The sequence below is a fragment of the Lissotriton helveticus genome, chromosome 9, assembly GCF_964261635.1.
Source record: "Lissotriton helveticus chromosome 9, aLisHel1.1, whole genome shotgun sequence".
In the NCBI taxonomy this organism is placed as follows: domain Eukaryota; kingdom Metazoa; phylum Chordata; class Amphibia; order Caudata; family Salamandridae; genus Lissotriton; species Lissotriton helveticus.
Genome location: NC_136070.1, coordinates 673,704,413 through 673,721,268, shown reverse-complemented (window position 1 = coordinate 673,721,268; position 16,856 = coordinate 673,704,413). Strand labels below are relative to the sequence as shown.

The 16,856-nt window shown below is 47.6% G+C and overlaps 1 protein-coding gene across 9 annotated transcripts in view; it reads right to left on the bottom strand.

Annotated features, from left to right (window-relative positions):
• NRXN2 (neurexin 2) overlaps window positions 1-16,856 on the bottom strand; it is a 2,155,080-nt gene that overhangs the window by 955,820 nt on the left and 1,182,404 nt on the right. For all 9 annotated transcript variants that reach the window (XM_078660761.1, XM_078660766.1, XM_078660765.1 and 6 more), the window contains 3 exons: window positions 13,915-14,076; window positions 8,564-9,002; window positions 5,081-5,464 (listed from right to left, as the gene is read on the bottom strand). In XM_078660761.1, the coding sequence (XP_078516887.1) occupies window positions 5,081-5,464; window positions 8,564-9,002; window positions 13,915-14,076 (985 nt within the window). The remainder of the gene's footprint in view (window positions 1-5,080; window positions 5,465-8,563; window positions 9,003-13,914; window positions 14,077-16,856) is intronic.

Below are 16,856 nucleotides of genomic sequence, written 5' to 3'. Positions count from 1 at the left end.
CAAACAATCATGTTTGAAGCTTGCCAATTTTAGAAAGTCAGGTACTGGCCAGGTTTATTTGAAGCTATAAACATGATTATTTTAACTTTTTTTAGCATATTTTAATCAAGCGTTTGGTAATTACTTCTTTATACCTCAGTAGCTGAGAATACCTTATTTTCTGGCCCACTAGCAGAGAATGTGATGACTGTCCAAGACTTGAACATTGTTTCTTCAGATAAACTCCATTTACTCTTTCATGTTTCCTTCACAATACCATTTTAAGTGGTTTTTGAGGTCAAATAAAGAAACCTGCAGGTGGGTTAGCTGTCTGTTGTTTTGTTTTTCCCACTTGTTTTCCAGATGATTGGCTCGGAGTTGAGCATGGCTGTCAGCAGGGTTTCTCTCACACATCAGTCCTGAGGACACTGAACACATGGACATTCTCTGCACGATGAACACGAACAAAGTGTTAAAAAACATAAAAGCTGTCATTTCTGATGCAGAAATTCTATTTTGGTGTGCCTGACTTCAAATTTTGAACACTTCATCGAGAGTGTGCAGTATTAACAGGCAGTGAACAATGCAATTCTCCAGTGGAAGTAAAAAAATATCAGTTACATTTAAAGGATTAAAGTGCATTGTAAAATAGGCATGAGCAAAGCAAAGAAGCCTCGGGTGTGAAAGATGTTAGCCATCCTTTTGACTTTGCCATTGCTTGTTGCCAAGACTGTTCAGAATAGGCAACAAGAAAAAAAAGGTTGTTGCAGCTGTAGCGCGATCATGTATTCGCACACATATGTCACCACTCATCTGCAAGTAGGAATTATGACGCAGCAGCTGGCCTTTTTTTAACCCCTTCGGCGCTGATGACGGAACCGCTCCGTCATCAGCTGCGGGTGCGCTGTGCTGATGACGGAGCGGTTCCGTCATGGCCCGCCCCGCTCGATAGAACGCTCATGCACGGTGCGAATTCCGCGCCTGCGCTGAGGGTTCTATTGAGCGGGGCGGGCCATGACGGAACCGCTCCGTCACCAGCATAGCTCAACCGACGCTGGTGACGGAGCGGTTCCGTCACCAGCATGCGGCCGCCGCGCAGCCGCCCCCTTAGCACTGCGGCGGAATCCGCCGCAGTGAAGGGGTTAATACTGTATCGCAGGTCCCAGATTGATGATGCATATGGACACATGCATCACCACGCTTTTGCACATGTGTGAATGCACAGCAAAAGCCATTTTTTATGCTCATTTTGGAGCAATGAAAGGGAAGAAAGTATGCAAAAGCTCTTTATCAAGAAAGGAGTGGTCCCATAGCAAATTGAAATTGCAGGACCCTCGAGCAAATTAATTGAGAATAACACAGAATCAGTGCTAAATTTGAGCAGGTGTTTTTTTAGTGCTTAATCATCAACACCAGTGCTTTTCATGAGCACCAGTTTAAGATACATTAATGTACAGGGAGATTAAGTGATTAGCTCAGAATCACAGGATGTTGAGCAGACGCCGAGAGTCGAACCTGGTTCCCCATTGCTGAAGTCGCAGCTCCGACTATTGCACCACATCCTCGGCCCACCTTTATGATTAGTAGTTAGTTCTGTTTTAGGCGGTGCTAACAGGATAAATGGACTGGTGCAAGCTACCTCCTGACAAGAGCCCGGGCACTTCTTTTTTTTTGCAAATTAACCACTGCACGAAATGAAAATCGAGGGGAAGCGACGGAGGAGCAGCGAGTCAACAGAGGAGGAGGGAGATGAAAATACACGGAAATAAAGCCACGCACGGGAAGCAATAGAGGCATAGGGGAAGGGGAGAAACATGCAGATCATGAGGTAAGGATGTGACAGGAGAAGCAGCACTCAGGAAAGAAAGCAAGAAAACACATGGTCTCCCATTGACAGCCAAAAGCAACAAAAACACGAGTTACCTAAATGTAAGCAGTGGAAGTATGCAGGTCACCCAATAAAAAGGGTGATGAAAAAAAGTGTGCTTCAGGGGTGGAAGATACAATAGGAGGAAGGAAAGCTACAAACTAAGCAAAGGAAGTTGGCAAATAGTAAACCATCGATATTGGCATTGTAAAGCCGCCAGTAGACAAAACTTAAAAACGCTTCACATATCTTTGTTTTATAACAATTCTTTATATTTAAATTATCACAATGAAAGAGCACAACATAAGTCACAAGGCTGCATGCCTCTTAACCTCCTCACTGGTGAATCTATCTTTCCTTTAAACCACAATCCATGAGTATGTATCTCTCTTTCATTTTTGCGTCTGCCACAGAGCTACCGGTTCTATACTGTGTAGCAAAATAGTCATGTTAGATTACAGGGGTAAGCGTTAGTTAGGGTCGATAGGAAGAAACATAGGGGCATATTATGAAGAACCGGTGTTAAAATTATCGCCGTTTTATCGGCAGGAAACTGCCGATAAAACGGCGATAATGGGCTTGATAATACGCCCTTGTTAATTCCCATAGAAGCCCATGGTAACATCAGAACATGGGCTTCTATGGGAATTAACAAGGGCGTATTATCAAGCCCATTATCGCCGTTTTATCGGCAGTTTCCTGGCGCTAAAAGGGCGATAATTTTAACACCGGTCCTTGATAATATGCCCCATTGTTTTTTGGGTCTGTGGCTGTAAGGTCGAAACTCACCAGTAATGAGTCCATGTGACACCACCACTCTTCCTTTTTTCATCCAGCAGATCTTCTGTGTTTTCTTGTGCAGGAGACGCGTCACCTCTCTCCTGCCGAACATTCCAGATGACTTTGGTATGAAGCTCAGTTCACCCAGTGAGTTCTAGACTCTGTTACGGGATAGGGGCCTGCCCAAAGCTGTACTCCCTCAACATAAGTGACGACCACCTCATGGCCTCACTACAGGTAGTTATTGGCAGCTAATTGTAGCAGTAGGTTATTTGCATAACTTGCCTCCGAGAAGAGGGGCAACTAGAGTCAAATTTCGGGGGGGGGGGGGCTGACTCTTTAGGCAATCGGCAGAGTCGAGCTGCAGGGGCTCCTAGAGGGGGTGAAACAACAACAACCCCCCCATTAACATGCACATGGTCTTTTTCAAGACCTGTGAAGTGCTCGGGTACGGCTGTTTGCGTGCCCGGGAGCTGTCTGAGCCCGGGCTGCCACACACGACGGGGGTGCTGAAGCCCTTTGAGGCCAATGGGTGTTGCGCGCCTACCTCCGAGGGAGTTCCAGGTTTGGCAACAGCCAATGAGAAGGCCTTGTCACCAAAGTTGACAAACTTGGTTTTAAGCACTGCCAGAAGAGCAACACTATCAGAACGTTGCACTGATGCATGTATATCTGCTGTAAAGATTATTATGTGTTGGAAAAAGCTCACTAGAGAGTCCTTGAGACTCTTACGGCTTTTGTATTTGTCTGTAAAATGACACTGAGGCTGCCTTGGTTACTCTTCAAACTGGGATGAGGTGATAATGCCTGTGTTACTTACCTGTAAGATAAGTTCTTTGATTCCTTTTGTCATCCCTGTAATTAAAGCACACACTTCTACCTGGCGCTGTGCTCGGCTGCAATGGTGTAACATTGGTAGTCGCCACAGAGGATCCCTGATCAGAGTATTGGTACATAGGGTAGCAATGAGTCCTGATTTCTTTTTCTCAGTGTGTGGGGTATATCCCCAGAATCCTGAGGCAATAAGAGGTGTTTGTAATGGGAAGGGCTGGGATAGTGAGTGATGCCGATGGACCCACATGTAGGTCAATGAGCGCTGGTAGAGAGAGGTTGAGGAAGACAAGCCAAGGATAGCGCTGAAAACCAGGAGGAGAAATTTGTTCAGGCATGTCATTTGGATGCATCTGGCACAGTGCAGAAATGGCGGCATTGAGTTGGTTCCTCAGAGGCAGAATCCCATGCAGGTAGCTATACTGACTGCTTATTGATGCATGGAGCAAGGGCAGATAAAATGGTACCTGCAGAAGTAAAGGATTCTCAAGGCAATAGCTGTAATAAGGCCTGAGTCAATAAGAAAGAGCACCAAGGAGTCATCCTGTGGGTCTTTCCAAGATGGATGGAAAGTCCTCACCAACGTGAGGAGATGATGAGGGCAAGAGGAAGGAATATGGTGGCGGAAAGGACACAGATGTGATGCATGGCTGGAAGGCTGCAATTTCAGGTTTGGGTGATTTAACCATATGGTGCATCTTGTGTGATAGTGTTGAGTCCTTGTGGGAGAGTCAAAATCTTGGACTGATTGGAAAGAATGAGAAAGAGAAGATTTGAGCCCCACCTGCAAAGAAGAGGTGGGAGAACTCAAATGACGGGTTGTCACCAGCCACCGTGGGGTTAAGCAGAAACAAGAAGCCCAGAATAAAACTTCTGGGACTGCACCAGTAGCGGAAGGAAGGGAGCAGAGGCGGGAGTAGCACCAGGATACTGTTTATGAACTGTCTGAGAAGTAGGAGGTGAGCCACAAGAAAGTAACATCTAGGATAGAAAGTATGGTAAGGATGTGGGTGTAGCCAACGATGCTGAAGGCAGAGGAGAAGGCAAAATGGTTTAGAATGGAGGATGAATGGCCGAGGATTGAAACTTGAGGTGGAGACATAGGTTGTCACAGTCTTTCTCTTGTGGGACCTGCAGAAGCTAGACTGGAGGTGCCATCAATAATTGTTTGTGAGAATATGGAAAGCTGGAGTGTTGACGGTTAGGTGTTTGGTGATCTTGGAGAAGAAAGGGGTAAGAAACATTATTTGGTCGGTATGGCTATGTGTATAATGTTTTTAAGACATTTATGGTCTTTATAGGACCAGGGTCAGCGGACTCGACAATTCTCGTCTCGGTGCCTACTCTAACCAGGGGTCCCACTCGGCAACTCTGGGCATTAGCTTGCCTAATCTCCACAACGGCCCCATCAACGCCGGGGATGCCTGGCTCCACCTTGGGGATTCCCAGTAGGGACCATCCCACAGGGAAAGCCAGGACAGGTTCCCCAGCGGTATACAGCGCCGGGACGCCCCTTTGCTGCGGCAGCTGTGAGCTTTACAAGTATACAACATTTAACATTTAACATTTAATGAACACCCTTTCCAAGTCCTGTTAGTGGTCCTCTTTTGCAATGTTTCTTACCTAGCTCACATGTCTTTCCCAGATACCCGGTGCCGACGCAGTCACAGATGAAGCAGTTCCAGCCTTCTCTGCACTGCCCCCCGTTGCGGCAGGGGCTGCTACTGCACTGCTTGAGAGTTTCACGGGAGCAGAAACTGCTGACCCCAGCCACGTTCTGCACTTCGGCCAGCCGCCGCACATCCCGGCTCTTGCCATCGATAAACAGGTCACGAACGCAGCCCACATAGCCATAGCTGAGGAAGGCTGTCCACACCTCTGGGGGTAGGATCAACTCGGCCCGGTTCTCGGGCAGGCCTCCCAGGTACATCTCACTGTCAAGGTCCAAGATTTCACTCTCCCCGCTTGCTTGGAAGGGGGTGCTGCGGCTGTTCACCGAGATTGAACCTATGAGGGAAGAGCGAGAGATAGACATTATTGTAACACGTTACCAGAAAAGATAACACTATAGACAGGGCCACTGGAATTATATGGCATGAGAGGGACACATTATGCAGCAGGGTTGACTAAATTATGCAGCAAGAAAAGTCAAATGATATGGCATAATGCGGCACATTTTGAAATAGCACAACTTCATTATTTCTTCATTTTAAAACTTGGTAGCACTGTCTGGCATTGCTTGCACCTCATTAGTACCAGTTTAACACCCAAATATAGCAATAAGTAACAGAAAGTTGACCAGTCCAGCTTTGCAAAGGGCCTTTCACGGATCAGCAACCTGTGTCACTGCAATTTTAACTTTTGAACCTTTTGAGATAGAAACACAATTTATTTTGATAAAATGCGCAGTTTATGTGGCTGATGATGGATTAAGTGGCAAATGTGGCAAATCTATAATCATGTAAAAATCACCTCAGCCCCACAATCGCATAACTCCAGTGGCCCTGACTGAAGAGAAGCAAAAAACAAAATAGCAAGTGACAAGTCCAAAATTGAATAGAAGAAAGGTGTAACAAGAAGAAGACAGACTAAAGAGAGAAGATGAAAAGTAGCAAAAGAACATAATGCTACAACGGGTACTTAATTTGCGCTAACGGTGGCAGGTGGTGGGCACCGAAGCTCATTTCCGGTTATCAGGACATATTTGTCATCATCAAACCTTGACTGAGAGCAAGAGAGAGAAAGACAGACAAGGGAGAAAGAAGAGTGAAGAAAAATATACAAAACAATAAAACGGTGATTTCATTGTTTGATTGTGAAAAATAAAACAATGAAACAATGAAATCAGGGTTGAAAAACAGGGATAAAAAGAACCTTCGAGAGAGAGATGCTACGGAAAGTGTGGGCGGAAGGGAAAAAGAGGCATGAGGTGCAATCGCGAAAAGGTGTCCTTCACGTTCACCAGTCGCAAGACCGGCAGCAGACTCCTAAGGAATACTTTGGGCCCCTGCACTTATTTATTTATTTTAGTACTCAAGCACTGGCGAAAACGCCTTACAAGTAAAACATTCAGTGACACCAGATTTGTGTATTCGAAGAAGGAAGGAAGGTGCTATCTTACAAATGTGATGTGTTACTGACAGCGCGTGTAGTCCTAAATTGGAACAGGTGCTAAATAATTACCTTTATTTGAGGATGTTAAGGCCTTCAGTACGGCACAGAATCTGTTTGTCTTTTAGAGATGAGTTGCCAAGGTGTCGCTGCAATTGCCGGTAATGCTTTCCTGCATTAAACGGTGGTAACAAACGCATAACTTACAGAGGAAGGCTACATTTAGAAACATGGAATGAATAAAAACCAAGCTGAGGCGCTGGGTAAAAAGAGGTAGCGCGTCAGGTAACTGGGGGGCATATTATCAAGGACAGGCGATACATTATCGCCGCTTTTATCGGCAGGAAACTGCCGATAAAGCGGCGATAATGGCCTTGATAATATGCTCTATGAATTCCAATCGAAGCCCATGATAGATATGAACACTTCTAACATGGGCTTCGATTGGAATTCATAGAGCATATTATCAAGGCCATTATCGCCGCTTTATCGGCAGTTTCCTGCCGATAAAAGCGGCGATAATGTATCGCCTGTCCTTGATAATATGCCCCTGGGTTTCTTATCGAGTCAGGCAGCAACGTGACTGTCAATCAGATGATCATTCGTGAATGACCCGGCATGCATAAGCAAAAGCCCCTGCTTGGTGGACACAGCTTTGATCAAGGGGTCGTGTGAAGGTCGACTTTCACTTGATGACGACCAGCCTCTGACACTACATTTACTCTTCTCTCTGCACAAGCCATTCATGTGCCAGCTGCACCCATGAGGGGCAGGTGTGTAAGTACTATTGGTGCAGCAGGTGCAGTGCACCGGGCCCATTGAACCTTGATAATTGCTTACTTTACTATTCCACCAGCACTCATGTGGGCCGTTTCCCTTGCTTGTACTAGGGCCCATGGCATCCTTGCTATGCTACGGATGAAGTGCCCGCCTCTAAATTCATTTCTCAGATTATTGTTATATGTTTACTTACTTCGGTTTAAGATGTCTGAAATTGTGTCATTCTTTTTGAGCAAAAATTTGTCAAAAAAGGACAAGGAATGCTTATAACTGAAGGGACACAGCGTAAAAAAGTCACGTGGGATACTAGTAATTAATTTGTTTTAAAAAAAATACGTGCTGGAGCTCAAAGATTTGCTCAGAAGCCCGTGGTTGGCGCTATATGAGGACGTGGGCATTAAATAGTGAGGGTGATTAGAGTTTACTCCACCTCATACATCTTTAATTCACCACCAGACAATCCCTGCCTCTTTATCCAACTTTTGCGGGTTTTTTTCCATCCCTATGTTCTCATTTTGTCACTGTTTTTCCATCTTTCACTTCCCCCGTCTTGCCCCGTTTTGTGCTTTTCTCTCTCTTGCTCTGCCTCAAAGTCCGTTGCAGAAAAAGAGGCCCATCTCCAAAAATGCGTGCCGGTGGGTCCCACCTGCAACCAGTTGCTTTAAATAAGCACTGCCCACTCGACACTGGTATGAATTGAAAATGTCTTTCAAGCAAGATATTTTCTGCCCAACCCAGCCTTCTGTGGCCAAAAATGGCATGACATCACATAATGCGAAATCTCAGGACAATTGTCAATAAAATTCCCTCGGGTATAATTTTTCACTCCTCTCTGTTTACCGTCCACCTACACTGCTAGCTTAAAAGTGTGACTATATGTACTCACTGCTTGTGCTTGACCAGTTGGAAATTTGATTTGGCACACTTTTCATTTTTTAAAGATAAAATAGGACATCACTAACATCCCCTCCCCAGCTCCTGCTTTGGAGAAATGTGTTTGATGCGCAGAGATTAATGACGAGGAGTAAAAGTACAGAGCATTTTCCTGGTATCACTGACCACAACGTTCTTGTCATCTCCCAATCTGCATTTTTTGTACCTGTAAGTTTTATTTCAACAAACTTTCATTGCTACAGGTGAATGATGTTAGTAGGGTGTATGCCTCTGTATGTTCTATGACAGCATGCAGATCTACCACTGCAAAGGAACACCCACCTTTTCGTCCATCTCGCTGGAAGTCCACGTGGCACCACTCGCCATCGTTCACCTTCTTGTTTGTGGCCTTCATCTTGATGCCGCCGGAGCCCATATCCAGGAGGAGGTAGAGAAAGCCATCAAGCAGCTCCACCGCAAAGTAGTCAGCCTTTTGCTGCCGCTCCGCCCGGCCTTCCCGGGATGGGTGCAGTTTGCCATGGCTAAACAGAAGCAGGCCGTTGGGCTCGGTGGTGCGGAAGTCGAAGGAGATGGACCCTGTTTTCTTGGTGTTCCACTTGGGTAGGGAGATGTAGGCCTCTGGTGCCTCAAAAGTGACCGGGTCCAGGGCCGCCACGTTTTCGCAGCGGAAGAGCAAGTCGCCGTTAATCTTCATCTTGGGGTCCCCCTCTTTGGCCAGGCGCGACAACTCCAGCTTGAAGTCATTGTTCTTGTAGATGACCTGGGTGTGTGGGGAGCAATGGACAGAGACATGAGTGAGGAGGAGGTGGAGTTTAAGAGGCAGTGTGTATGGGGGTTGTGTTTCGCAGCATTGAGAAATGGACACTGAAAGGATGCTATGTCGGATATGTACTTCTTCAGACGATTTTATGCATTATTGCCCCCTTCCTTGTCTCCTAACAGCTCAATACCCTTTTCTGTTGTAATTGGATGTATGTCGTTACTACGCATGCTTTTACAACGCATGCCTTTACCACGCAGGTTTTACAACGCAAGTCGTTACAACCACTTGCGTTAGGGGGCGCTGGATAGTGAATAGTTTAATTTACTATTCCAACTCCAGTCCCTGTGTATAGTAGGGAAGATTTTGGATAGTAAATTAAACTATTCACTATCCTACAGCACCCCCCAGCGCAAGTCGTTGTAACGACTTGCGTTATAAAAGTTGCGTGGTAAAGGTACTGCGTGGTAAAAGTTGCGTTGTAAACGCTGTTCCCCGTTGTAATTCCACCTAATCCTCCCCCTACACCCCGACTAGCATCCCTTCTCACCATTTCCTCCTTTATGTTTCCCACTCCTTCTCACCACTTACACCTGCTCCTATGATGTGCTCTAGCGACCTCCCTCTCACTCTCTGTTCCGTGCTCCCTTGCTCCTCCCTAACTTTACTTCTTATATGTCCCTATTTCCTGAGTTTAAGGTCTCATATCAGTCTTGTTCTTATATTTTACAGTGCTATTTTCTTATTATTTTCCTTCTCTCTCATTCCATCCTCCTTTTATCTTGCTTTCCTCTCCCTCTGCCCACCTTTTCCAGTTTTATGTCACTAATGATGCAGAAAGGTGTCCTACCATTATATACAAATTTAAAATAGAGACCTGCACATATATGGACTCCACAATATTACCTACCATGGAAGTAGATATGAAGTTAAGAACAGTGTGGAGCATATTTATTAAAGAGTTGTGTCGCCCTTGTGCCAGAACAGTTTGTCTGAACTGGGGTGGCAGAGTGGGCTAAAGAACGGTGATGGATCAAACCCAGATCTTTTGACTGGGTGTGAGTGTTTGATTGGTTCAGATGCTCCGTCCATCACCACCCCCTTTTGTACCGCTTTGGCCGCCATAAGTGTGGCAGGGTATGCTCAGACGTGAGTCCCTTGCTCCCTTTGCCACTGGATTCAAGCAACCCGGGCTGAAGGCGGCTGGAATGCCAGAAACCGGTCCTCGGAAGCTTGTTTCCGGTCCAGGGAAGGCATGACTTGGCAGTTCGGGCTGGACTGGTCCCATGAGGCACAGGGTCAGACTGATTTGCATATAGCCATGTCTGAACTGGGGTGGCAGAGTGGGCTAAAGAACAGTGATGGATCAAACCCAGATCTTTTGACTGGGTGTGAGTGTTTGATTGGTTCAGATGCTCCGTCCATCACCACACCCTTTTGTACCGCCCTTGTGCCATGCAACGGGGCGCAAGAGCAATGCAACTCTTAAGTTAGATTCATCATTACATGCAAAAGCCACCTTGCGTGGCACAAATCTAGAGCAACGCAGCACAAATCGCTGCGTTACTCTGCATCGGGGAGGTGTTCCATTGTTGGGGCATGGGTGTTCCCACGCATTCACCCATGGATTTTGGCGTATTCACAGATGTACCATTATGGTAGCCCTGAGAATGCATCGAAATGCTGCGCCTCCCCAGTTGAGGCATAATGAGGAGAAATATCGTTATTTCTCCTTGTTACTTCCTCTTTCTATGTGTACTGTATTCTGCGTAATTTGCCTAACCCCTCGGGCTTCTCACAGTGTTCTATTTCGTGGATGCCACTACTTCAGTGGCTTAGTAATCTTTCAAGCACCTCGCGCCCATCATTAAACTTAAATAAGTATTTTTTCTCTTTTTCCCTCCTCTTTCTACACACTAGTCTTTGTATAATCTTTTCTTCTGATAATGTATATGGCCCCTATGTCATTGTGTTTAGCATTCTGCAGATTTGCTATTTGTTAACCTCCCTTCCTTTGCGTATCCCTGCTCTACATTCTTTCTCTTTTCTCATACCGCGCTTATTTTTTAGAACATCAAACCCTTCAATTGCTTCTGTCTTGTTTTAACCCCACTCTTCATCTCATCACCTTTACCCACTCCCATTCATCACTCTTCCAATGGCCTTCTATTTTCCATTGAATTTCTGTCCTCCATCTCTTCCCTGTCCATTCTCAGATACTTCCTTTCTTCCTACCTCATTTCTCTTTGCCTTCTTCCTGATGCTTTACTGTCCCTGATTTTTTGCCTGCAATTCTATCTCTTCCTTCCTATCACCCCGTTTGTCGATCCACTCTCCATGCTCTTTTCTCGTCCTTTTGATTGCTGCTATTCCTTTCTTGTACCCACTTCTCACCTATCACCTGGTTCTATCGCTTTCCCTATCTGACCTATATCACCCATTGACCTTTCCATCCACCCTAATTTATACTCAACCTTTCTTTTCTTTTTTGCTATGCCTTATATCTGTTATTACTGTCTTTTTTCCTAACCCCTATGGGATGTCCTTTGCACCCACCATGCATCATTACTAGCCCTTGACTTCATACATTTTCTATTCTTGGTTTAAACTCCACCTCAGCTCTTCCTCGCCATGAAGGGGCATATATATATATATATACACAATTTTACCAGAGCTCCTTCTGAATCTCGTAGGACCCGTGAAGAGTGGCGCGAATGCCGGCGGAGCACACCGGCAAAATAATCCTTAAATCCAAGCCAGTAATCGTGCTCTCAGGAAACAAGACAAACACAGCAATCACGTGATCAAGCCATCTTGTGTGGCGAAACGCGTTGTGAATTAAACAACTTATCCACCTTCGGAATTGCTGTGTTTGTCTTGTTTCCTGAGAGCGCGATTACTGGCTTGGGCTTAAGGATATATATATATATATATATATATATATATATATATATATATATATATATATATATATATATATATATATATATATATTTCTTTTTTTTCTTTTTTGGGGGGATGAGATAACACCCTTAAAATCCACTCAAATCTCTAATGTTGCCTATAACTAGCCGTGATCGTGCAGTGGCTGGCACTCTGCAAGGAAAGACAGCCAGGCGGTGGGGGCCAGTATTGAGGTAATCTCAGCAGTTCCTGCAGCGGCTCAGCAGCCATGATGCAAGGAAAGACGCTTTGTCAAAAGCTTACAAGGGAGAGAAACAAAGCCGCACACCGCCGAAGGTTGTAAGGCACCGATGAGTTAGGCTTTGCTGGGTTCAGTAGACAACAGTGTCCAAAAGTGACATAGAAAGATGAGAGGGGTTCCCAAAAACGCATATGTTTTTCTGTCTTTAGCTAACGCCGAGGCCTGGGCGCTAGACGGATGAACGGCCGGGGGCGACGGAATGGCACTTTTCTCCAGGAGGAGAAAAAAAGTCAGTCAAAAAGATCAATTTTTAATTTGGCTGTCAGGATGTTAAAGCAGGCATGTCAGGTGCCTCGACACAACATTCATTAGATGAACGTCGGGAGACAAACACAGGGGGGAGAGGAAGAGCACAAGGTCACGGAGGGAAAGGGATTCAGTGGCAGCGGGGAAGAGACCGCCTGCATCATACTCCATGCCTCAGAGACAGACAGGAGAAGATATGAAGCTCAAGGGCATGTGGGTGAATTCTGGACCTGGGGCGGTGGAATGGTGGCCCTGAGTTGAGACTGGAAATAAAATAGCAGGGGGTGCTGAAGGTCAGAGATTGTGGAGAATCTGCAGAGCTGTGTGCGGCACCCAGTACTGCAATAGTGGGTGAAGCTGCAGGTCAAGAAGGAGGTGTAATGCCAGAAACGTGGCTGGGCTCAGGTACAGAAATAGACGAGGGCAATGCAGGGGGGGGGGCTTGGACGGGACAAATTAAGGTGCACAAGCGGATCTGGGTGTGTGCGTGTGTGTGGAGGGGAGCGGGTTCAGCATTAAAGTATGTCAGATCATGGCTTTAAGTGGGCCGGGTCTCACCAGTGCTGAGCACCGGCAGTTTTTTAAAGGAGGCCCCAAAACGGGTCTCATTCGGGCTCTGTTTTGTGTCGTGCTGGACTGCAGTGACAGCAGGCACAAGGATGTGCGCGTGCTCACACTGCTCACTTCTCACAAGTGGAGAAGTTACAGCATGACGTCATGCCAGGTGAGCGTTGTAGGGGAAGGGAAATCCTTTTATCTGGATTTCCCTTCTCTTTTTGAAAATCGGGAGCAGCAAAATTGTCGTGGTGTGACCTGAGATTTAAATGGAAGCTTTTTAAATATTGTGTACAAGCATAGTTGCTGCTTATTTATCCTATGCACTTACCAACCATTGACAAAGCCAATAGTGCTGACTTGTTGTGGGGATGATGTTACTTATTGTATCATATATCTGGATGCAATGTCAAAAACAGCAAAATACATGTCACTGTGCTAAGCACAGATTTTTACTTTATGTGCTTTTAAGCCACACCCTTAATTACATTGCCCACGCCCCTTTGAGAGATCCCCCCAGTTTTTTCATTCCCCTTAAAGCCCTGTGTCAGCTACTTGGGAACCGAACTGAGGTACATTGAGATAGCTGTGCTGGTCCCGGCTTAGGAAATGCAAACTATGCTAGATGTCATGCCTGGGGAGCTTTGAAAGAGTTACATTTGAATTTAGATATTAAAATATTAGAGGTTACTACAGAGCATAACTCAGCTGCATAGCAGTAGTGTGTGGAAAAAGAGGAGTGATGGTCAGCATTGAGCGCATTGAGAGGTAAGAGTGGATCTCATTACCAGATTAGGAGGAGGATGGCAATCAGAACTGAGGCGCATAAGCAAAGCTGCCTGGCGCAGTGCACACTTCCTGCCCATCTCAGACTTGCCCACCAAACCAGGTGACAGGGATACTCACATCCTTCAGACAGCCCATGAAGTTGTTGCTGACCGGAGAGCCGGGTAGGTCGGCTGTGTTCGGGCTTCCCCCGATGTAGAAGAAGTCATCAGACCCAAGCATGGTGTAGTCTTCCTGAGTGTAGCCGGTGGACGTCAGGATCCCGTCAACAGAGATTGTCACCTGTGGAACAGTCACAAAAAATGGGGGAAGGGAATGGGGTAATGGGGAGGGGAGAAAGAGACACTGGTTATCCTGGTGGCACAGGTCGGTTGGCAGGACTCAGGAGTGACGCACCAAACCCATTTTTATGTCTGCTTGTTGCCGATATTCCAGCTGAATGACGAGCGGTTGGTAGCCCAATGCTGGGTAGGTTGTTTTGGTGAGTTTTTCTACATTTCCGGAGCACAAGATTTGATGGGTCGTTGGAACCAGAACAGCCAGCTTCCGGCATGTGGACCCATTGTTGCACAGCCGTTACCACTGCACCCGGGGATTCGTAGTTACTCAGAACTAGAGCTCTCAGAATGCAACAGTCAGGCAGAAGAGCCACTGAAAAATCATCATCTTGTATTGGGCCCACAGCGTTTCCCAACAGAAAGAAGGAAAATGGTGGATGATGCAAGAGAAGAAGAAAGAATAGAAGGTAAGGTTGGGTTGTTGGGAGAATAACGTGTTCTACAAGAGAGATGTGAGTGAGTTAGCTACATTCAAGGACTGTGGTTGGATAAGGTTCAATCAGAAATACCTTGGTGGGGTATTGGCTAAGAGCTGCTGTTCATAGATGATGGATCTTATTCGAGAATGTGGATGACACAATTAAAATCCATCAGCTCCTGCTCTGGGGTGGGTAACCCATGATTACTGTCAAATGTTCTACAACTTCCAAACTTAATGCTTGTAACTATCTAAGGATGTGTCATCCATCTCGGTCGTGAATGTGGCATGTCACAAACTGACGTGGCCACATGCAAAATATGTCCAGGGTCTGTGAAGCTCCCTCCACCCATAGTAACAATGCTCAATGCCACCTGGAACATCTGAAACCAGCCCTGGGTTTTAAAGACTGAGTAGGTCTGGCCTGTTGCGAGTGTCTGGCCCCCTCAGTCTTGATACCAGTGAGGCCCTGACCTGCTGCCAGTGTTTAGGCCCTGATCGGGGGCTGTCAATTGAGGTGTTCCGAATGGGCTGGGCCCACATGACCTGCCCTGGTCCTAATGCACTGCAAGGGTAGGCGGGGGGTGCTATGCCCGGGATCTACATTAAGAAAGGACTTTCTCTTTTAACAGATGAATGTGAAGTGTGAGCTTTTTCCTGTCTCTCACATAGGAATTATCAGAAAGAGCCTCCTCTTGAGAAACTGAAGAAGGTGAAAATGTGTCCCATTCCTGGAACCTAAGTGTGTGTGTGTGTTTGTCTTCCTCTGAAGTTCATAGTGAGGAGGGGTAATCTCCTCATTGAAGGATCTGACATGCTAGAGACATTGTCTCCTCAGGGGATCTGGAGTGCAAAAGGCTATTTCTTCTCTGAGGAATCTGGACACTCCAGATCCCTCAGCAGAGCCCGCCATGTTCAGTATTGCCCACGAGTGATCTCTGGTGCAAAAGGTCCTCTCTCCTCTGAGGGACCTGGAGGATGAAACACTCTTTGCCTGGAAGGGTCTGGAGTGTGAAAGGCAATCTCTGCTCTTAAGGACCTTTATTGTGGGACACCGTTTATCCAGAGAGATCTGGAGTGTCCGAGGCGGGCTCTGCTGAGGGATCTGGAGTGTCTGAGGCGGGCTCTGCTGAGGGATCTGGAGTGGCAGAGGCGGGCTGTGCTGAGGGATCTGGAATGTCTGAGGCGGGCTCTGCTGAGGGATCTGGAGTGTCCAAGGTGGGCTCTGCTGAGGGATCTGGAGTGGCAGAGGCGGGCTCTTCTGAGGGACCTGGAGTGTCCGAGGCGGGCTCTGCGGAGGGATCTGGAGTGGCAGAGGCGGGCTGTGCTGAGGGATCTGGAGTGGCAGAGGCGGGCTCTGCGGAGGGATCTGGAGTGTCCGAGGCGGGCTCTGCGGAGGGATCTGGAGTGGCAGAGGCGGGCTCTGCTGAGGGATCTGGAGTGTCCGAGGCGGGCTCTGCTGAGGGATCTGGAGTGTCCGAGGCGGGCTCTGCTGAGGGATCTGGAATGTCCGAGGTGGGCTCTTCTGAGGGATCTGGAGTGGCAGAGGCGGGCTCTGCTGAGGGATCTGGAGTGTCTGAGGCGGGCTCTGCTGAGGGATCTGGAGTGGCAGAGGCGGGCTCTGCTGAGGGATCTGGAGTGGCAGAGGCGGGCTCTGCTGAGGGATCTGGAGTGTCCGAGGTGGGCTCTGCTGAGGGATCTGGAGTGGCAGAGGCGGGCTCTGCTGAGGGATCTGGAGTGTCCGAGGCGGGCTCTGCTGAGGGATCTGGAGTGGCAGAGGCGGGCTCTTCTGAGGGACCTGGAGTGTCCGAGGCGGGCTGTGCTGAGGGATCTGGAGTGTCCGAGGCGGGCTCTGCGGAGGGATCTGGAGTGGCAGAGGCGGGCTGTGCTGAGGGATCTGGAGTGTCTGAGGCGGGCTCTGCGGAGGGATCTGGAGTGGCAGAGGCGGGCTGTGCTGAGGGATCTGGAGTGGCAGAGGCGGGCTCTTCTGAGGGACCTGGCATGTCCGAGGCGGGCTCTGCGGAGGGATCTGGAGTGGCAGAGGCGGGCTCTGCTGAGGGATCTGGAGTGTCTGAGGCGGGCTCTGCTGAGGGATCTGGAGTGTCCGAGGTGGGCTCTGCGGAGGGATCTGGAGTGTCCGAGGCGGGCTCTGCGGAGGGATCTGGAGTGGCAGAGGCGGGCTGTGCTGAGGGATCTGGAGTGTCCGAGGCGGGCTCTGTGGAGGGATCTGAAGTGGCAGAGGCGGGCTGTGCTGAGGGATCTGGAGTGTCTGAGGCGGGCTCTGCTGAGGGATCTGGAGTGTCCGA